Source organism: Eurytemora carolleeae, unplaced genomic scaffold, assembly GCF_000591075.1.
Source record: "Eurytemora carolleeae unplaced genomic scaffold, Eaff_2.0 scaffold2257, whole genome shotgun sequence".
Taxonomy (NCBI): Eukaryota; Metazoa; Arthropoda; class Copepoda; order Calanoida; family Temoridae; genus Eurytemora; species Eurytemora carolleeae.
Genome location: NW_019398141.1, coordinates 13,974 through 21,713, shown reverse-complemented (window position 1 = coordinate 21,713; position 7,740 = coordinate 13,974). Strand labels below are relative to the sequence as shown.

The window sequence follows — 7,740 nt, the reverse complement described above, 5'->3', positions numbered from 1 at the left end:
TATTACAATTATTAGTATTTAATCATTACTCTACCTGATCTTTTACAAAAGTAAGACAATTTTGTCCCTGCCAATCATTAGGTTCATCTTTCATCCAATCAAACCTGAGTAATATTATTACTTTGTAGAATTTTCGAAGTTTCAGGGAATTTCAAAAACTTCTGAAGGCATCAAGGTATTATAAATTGAAATATTATTTAACCCTTTCATCAATGATTCAAATTGGTATCCTTTAGGAAAGAAAAGCATTTGGACAGGAATCTTTCGAGAAACGAAAAGAGTATCGTTGTGAATCTAATTCGTTATTGAACAGTCTACAGACACGGTGAACTAGGGTCAATTTTAATTCCAACCGGACCGACCCCTTCTACCATCCTTAATGACGCGCAGCAAGTACCGGACCGACCCCTTCTACCATACCTAATGACGGGCAGCAAGTACCGGCCTGACATTATCCTATGCAGGCTTTGATTCAACTTTAATGGCGCTTTTAGCACTATAAAGTACTTGTTGTTAGCTTTGGTTTTTAAAAAGTAATTGGCAAAATTCTCATTGATTTTTGCTTGAAAGCATGAGACCTCTAAACCACAGCAATAAGCCTATTTGACCCAACTAGCTTAGTTTACAGTGCAGACGAGAGTTTACCATGTGACGCTGGTGTTATGCTCGTCCCAGACCCAGTTTCCCCAATTGTTCTCGTTATGATGTCCTCGTACAGTTGCTCCGATCCACCACTGCTCGTCATACCTGAATATCGTCTTCGTGTACAGTTCAGACAGATCGTATTCCTTTAAAGGGGATCGTTCAGATGGACAGAGAAGTTTTATTATACACTAGCTGAAGTGCCCGTGTAATTTTGAAGTGATTTTTGAAACTAAAAATTTTGATCTTTAAAAAATTCGATTTTTGAAAAAAATCAAATTTTTTACACCCTATGTTACCCCCGGTTTTTTTCATGGGTTCCCTATAAAAATCAGCCCATCTGGTCCAGCTGTTTGGTTAGCTATAGCTAACATATATATATATATATATATATACATACACAAAAACAAATGACTTTATTATATAAATTCCGTAGGTATCACAGATAGCTCTGAACCAAATAACAATATTTAAACATATTTATTAATTTTTCTAAAGAAGCAAATCATATTTTTCTTCTACTTCTTCACTCTACAATGTATAAATATAAATAATATATAAATAATAATGAAAATTAAGTAAAACTTGTGTTCCATGATTTAAATTACATAAAAACAAATATCTCCGTCAATTTTAAATATAGAAGAAGTATATATTTATATTAGTAAACTCATTTGACGCATAATTTTTTTGATGCATGCTCTTTCTCGTTCACTTTTAAAGAAGACTTTCAAGTCGCCTTATATCATTAAATGATTCCTATGTTCTTCGGTAATATAAAATGTGAAAATACTTACTGGAGTCCTGGAATTCCGATACTTCCCTGTCCTGCCTTATCAGCAATCATTTTCTAAAATATATGTATTTATTACTTAAATTACAAATATTTAAAATCTTTAAGCATAAAATCGTTTAGACCAGACTCAAGTTATGAACATTAAACGCAGTTAAATTGTCTCTCAAGAGCACTTGTCTTTTCTACAACAATTTAAAAATATTCTTAAATAGTTAAAAGTAACGATACGCCAAAGATATGGAATATTAGCTCATAACATATAGCTAGATCCAAGGCTAGATCCAACTATGAAACAATTTTCAGGACTGATTCAAGTTTAGACTGGCATATGATTTTACCTCATCTAACGGACTTGTACTTTTTTCGTAGCCCAATATTGTAAATTGAAAGCTCTTGCTTTTGGATTTAGTTTTTAAAGAGTAATTGGCAAAATCTCATCGATTTTGCGTGAAAGCCTGCAACCATTGGATCCCTGTGCAGTTTACCAAACCATCAGACAAGTGATTGGATGGAACAGACGCTATTCAGGGAAATTTTACCTTGATCTTTTCATTCTTTTGTCCTCCATGTCCTTCGTCCATAGTGACAAGGTTACCGTCATGCGCACCACAAAGAATTTCGGCATCGTGCTGTAAATAATCTTGATTAATCACAACATTTTGTGTCAAATCCGTTCCCTAGTGTTTGTCTAAAATTGGCGAGACAAAGAAAAGGCCATTTCGAGACAAAAATATTGTTTTTGTCAGAATAAAAGTTTTTTTGTCAACTGAGGTTTATGCTGATTTCATTCGTAAAATAAAATATCTAGTAATAAACTCAAAGAGATAATATTCTCTTAATCCTGGGAATTTCAAAATGTGGTTCACCAATTTCCTATCTTAATATTTGATACTTTTTTACAATCAAACCTTATCCTGTATTAAATACAGGGTGTCCCACTAAACATGACAGTGGATAAAAAGTTAAAAATGTCTTTTTCCATAATTTGAAGAGTTGTTTGACACTAAAGAAACTAATCTTTTTATATGACAGTGATATGACAGTAAAAATAATTTTACAGTAAAATATATATAAGTTAAACATTTTTATAAAAAAAAAAACTGCAAAAAGTCTTTTATATCTAATGCAGTAACTGTCATGTTTCCTGGGACACCCTGCATTAAATTCTTAGACGATTACATTTTCGTCAATAATATTTCATTTTTAGGTAGGTTTAGCAGGTTTAGTAGGTTTAGTAGGTTTAATAGGTTTAGTAGGTTTAGAAGGTGACTTTTAGAAAAAAAGATTTTGTTCCTTATAATATTGTTCGAACTACCGCAAGTATTTCAAAACCAAGAAATGTGTTTGATGTTATGAACAGAATTTTAGGGATACCTCACACAATTTCAAACCCCCAACACGCGTAATTTTAATAAAATGTTCGTAATCTTGTTATCTGGCGAGGCGAATAGTTAGGATTTTAATTAATATTTCCCCTTGTTACCTTAGTTACTCGTTCTTGAAGTCCCCCAAGTAGAATACACTCAACATTACCTTCAACTTCACTAACTTCAAACCCATCAGGGCAGTAGTGGGTGTCCTATAAAAGTTAATTTTTGAAAATTATTAATTGATAGTAACAATCTTTTCATCAATTTTATGTGCGTGTCCAAATACATGTTTTACAATAAATGAATCTATCACTCTTAACTAACAATTGATCTAAAAATGTACAAAGTAAACGCAGTCACGATTTGAACTGTTATTATCCATCAAAGATATAGAGTATTAGATCAAATCGAATTAAAATTGGATATAAAAGGTCACTAAACTGAAGGTTCTCAGGCAAGGCTAGCCTCGGGACAATTTTTCTTAGAGTTGGTTCTTATCTAAAAACCAATAAACTCGACATGCCGGGTTTAACTTTGAACGTTAAAGCTGACACTACGAGATTTATATTTGAGACTAAGCTTTTAAATTGCGGCCTCCGGAATATCTGAATCCCCGTGTGATGGAAGGGGGGGGGTTACTGATACACTCCAAAGTTCACCGTTCTTGTGTTGACCTGTGTAGCCACGAGGGCTAGAAGCCCGAGTCCAACCAGCTTACTCAACATATTTGAGAGGATAGGAAGGCATCAAGAATTTATGTTATTTATCAAAATATAAACTCTTATCTTTATTTTCCTCCGGGTGACTTTATCTTATTTACTGTTGTTGTTTTACATAATCAACCTTAATCTTAAGCCTATAAATTGGGAGTTAAAAAAATAGAAAACAAAATCAATTACAGTACAGTAAATAGATTTTCATGTCTAAAAGACGGAGTAATAGGAGTATAAAACGTTTTTAACAATTTTCTCATTATTGACGCAACAGATAGAAGAAAGATTAGTAGCGATCAAAAGCGATTATTTATCGCCGTAAGCCTATACCCCCTTTCATTTTTCGCGAACACTCTCTTTAAGATTGAAATCGTAAATGATTTTAATCATAACTCAGTTTGCTATTAAAAAAAAAGTTTTGACTTTCTATAATAAGTAACAAACTTGCTTTTAGAGATGAGTTACGATGTACAAAGTTTTATTTTAGCTTCTCCTCTTGCAGATAGATTGCAGTGATTTTTTTATTGAGCAAAAAATATATTTAGGCACATACATACGTCAAACATTGCACACCAACCTCTGTAACTAAAGAAATTGGCCCTTGACTTTTATACTAGCAATTGACTTGAGAAAACCAGATAATTATTTGATTCATTTATTTCTTTTTCATAGACTACTGAGAACTAGAAAACTCTAGAATAGTAAGACGACCTTTAGTCTCAAGTTTGACTTTAAATAGAACAAGAGACACAGCAATTATGTAGTGTGCATAAACCCATTTCACTAAATAAATTATTTTATTAGTTACTTGTAAAACTATTTGCTTTCTAATACACTTTTTGAATTGCTTTTCATGTCGCCTTCCTAGTCTACAATTTTTTGGCTTTCATTGTATCAAATATCTATTCATTGTTTAAGGTTTTTGCAGGATTGTATTGGAAGGTCAGGTTGTATCAGGTTCCGTGTTTATTAAATATTGAAGTGTACTTTTAATAGATAATATTAATTCTGTTTAACTTCATGTTATCTTAGAAGGAATAAAATACGTTTTTTATCTTACAATTTAGTTAATATTTATATTCAACTTTTTTGTCCGGAGGTTCTTATTTTGCCTTGCTTCTTTTTGCCCCCGTCCATTTTTGGCACTGTTTTTGAATGAATAATAACCAGTCCCTGTCTTGGCGCCATTTTTAAAACTGTAGTTCTGCCTGATTCAGTACTTTAAGAAAAATAATCTCTTTGGCAGTAGAGAAAAAAACTGCCCTTATTTAACTGATAGAAATTTTAATAACGAATTTGTAAGATATATTAGAAAGAAAACAAAATCCCGGGTCGGGCAGCTGATTTAAATATTTAAATAATGGGAAGCTAGTTCGTAAAACAGCGTATAAAATAATAACTGTAAAATAGAGGTATCAAAAGAAATCATGCATTAAAAAAAGTGTTGAAACTTGATTATATAGATAATTTGTATTTATATGTATGTAAATGTACCCCGTATAATTTGTATTTATATGTATGTAAATGTACCGCGTATAATTGTTTTAAAATTTCTAAAACAATTTTGAATTTTTGACCAGACGATACTAATCTAAATTGTAATATCATGTCATGCAATATTCTAAAAATTAATTTTCGGACGCCAAAAAATTATCCTTTCTAATCTTATCAACATATATTTTTGGAAAAAGTAACCCCCCCTCGCCCCCCTTTTTTATATCCTTTCAGTAATCTAAGAGGCTTTCTGTAGAAATGTATTAACTACATTAATTAATAAGTATGTTTTCTTGAAAATACATTTTATTAATTAATCACTAAACAGAAACAATCAAAACACTATTAATCTTTCATTATTAACCTTCATAACACTAATCTGGTAAAAAGATGTATATGCGTAATTAAACAATTTAACCCTATCCCTGCTGGGGTACTTGAAAACCAGGATACGCTGGGGGGGGTCAATTTGACCCCCCCCCCTCTAAATCCCATGTTTGATGTTCAAATATGACAAATGATACATCATTGGAAAGCTCTTGTGCTCTACTTTAGCCTCAGACCAATACTTTTTGAGTTATGTAAAAAAAACAACAGGGGGGGGTCAAATTGCCCCCCCCCCAGCGGGAATAGGGTTAAATGTTATTTTAATTTCATCTTTTTACATAATTTTAAAGCTTGAAACAGTGAACGTTAAAACGGCCTGTACAGACTTCATTGACAATGTTCAGTGTTTTTTGACATGGTCTGTTAAATCTTTTTTTAGAAGATTCAGAACTTTTCTGGATTGATATTTTTTTAGAATTTAAATATTTATATAGATATTGCAGACTAATTATAAGGGCATTTTATAATTTGTTAAGACTAATTATGATCAAATCTTCAATTTTTTATAGATTTAATAGTTACAAAATATCAGCAATCAATTAATAATTTAAGATTATGCTTCTGATTTGGATTTTAAAATGTTTGTAAAGAGGTATCGAGGTATATTTTGACATTTATTCAGGATCTTTCAGATCTTTATTCAACTTATTCAATTATTCATTAACTCACTTTTTGACATTTTAAGATAACAAACAGGAACAAGAAGAAGAACAAGAACAAGAACAAGAACATGGACAAGAACTAGAACAAGAACAAGATTAAGTACTAGGACAAGAACTAGAACAGGAACTAAAGAACAAGAAGTAGAACAAGAAATAGAACAAGAACAAGAACAAAAACAAGAACAAGAACAAGAACAAGAACAAGAACAAGAACAAGAACAAGGAAAAGAAAAAAACAAGACAAAGAACAAGAAAAATTTAACAAGAACAAGAACAAGAACAAAAGTAATAAGAAGAAGGAGAAAACAAGAAAGGTTTTAATTCTTTTGAGAAAAATGAAACAGACATAAAAATTCATAAACTTTACATCCAAGAAAAACTAAGAAAAAAGAATCCTGATATTTACATTTCTAACCAGGAAATTGTGAGAAATGTATATTTACACCAATAAAATATTTGTGAATTCTATGGTTTGGAAAAGGTGGTTTTAAGAATTTATCTAGGTTGCAACAATATATTCAAAGAAGAGGTCCCACAGGACTTCTATATTTACAGTGCGGTGACAGATATATCGCCAGGGGGTTTAATGTTACACAGAACACTTAATAAATACACATATTCAAGAAAAAACTAACCAACGCTTACAACTTTTAAAGGTTTCCAGGCCCACCCAGCCCAGTGCAGTGCAGATTAGTACTTTTCTCAATATTTGTTCAGTAATAACGGGTTAGACATGAAGTGAACCAAATTTTCTGTCATTTTTTGTCAGGGTTGCTTACCGTTATTTCTGTTCTTTAACCCTATTTCTGCTGGAGATGGGGGGGGGGTCAACTGTATTTTTTTTTACACAACTCAAAAAGAGTATTGGTCTTCTGACTTTTCCTAAATACCCATAGCCCTCCCTTTTGTACTAACTGCCTTTGTCCTCAGGCACACTGCCTTTCAGTTGTCAGATTTTGATACTTTTAACTTTTTGGAAAGCCTATGACAAGTTTTGAAAAGAAATGTTTTCAAAATTGCTGCATACAACCCGTCCAAAGAAATTTTCACATTTTTAGTTTTTCTTTATAACACATCATGGTTATTTAAAATTTTGCTAAACTTTTTGCATATTTGAATTGGCATGGGCAAGGACTTTTCAAAGATGTCGGATTCCCAGGAAAATGGGACAGTGCACACCAAATGAATGGGACAGTGCACACCAAATGAATGGGACAGTGCACACCAAATGAATGGGACAGTGCACACCAAATGAATGGGACAGTGCACACCAAATGAATGGGACAGTGCACACCAAATGAATGGGACAGTGCACACCAAATGAATGGGACAGTGCACATCAAATGAATGGGACAGTGCACACCAAATGAATGATCACCTTCTAGTGAAATTTATGTGACCTTTAATTCTTCCCTGAGAACATTATTCAACCTTGGCCTGATTATTAAGATTTCAAAACCATCTTTTAGTCGTAGCTTTACGACGTTTTGAATCCATAAACTTAACCCTATCTCTGCTGGGGTACTTGAAAACCAGGATAACGCTCTAAATTCCATGTTTTATATGTCCAAATATGACAAATGATACATCATTAGAAAGCTCTTGTGCTCTACTTTTAGAATCTGCCTAAAAAATTGCAAATTTGCAAAAATTGAATTTTTTATCGCAAAATCCAG

General features: G+C 32.3%; 1 protein-coding gene across 2 annotated transcripts; it reads right to left on the bottom strand.

Moving 5' to 3' along the window:
• Nucleotides 1-34: 34 nt before the first annotated feature.
• LOC111716874 (uncharacterized) lies at nucleotides 35-3,591 on the bottom strand (the record flags this gene model as incomplete). 2 transcript variants are annotated; one of them, XM_023492382.1, is given in 6 exon segments in its annotated part: nucleotides 35-104; nucleotides 646-747; nucleotides 1,440-1,492; nucleotides 1,978-2,067; nucleotides 2,922-3,017; nucleotides 3,483-3,591. In XM_023492382.1, coding segments are annotated over 6 exon segments (462 nt in total), but the record flags the coding sequence as incomplete, so codon positions are not given.
• Nucleotides 3,592-7,740: the final 4,149 nt, after the last annotated feature.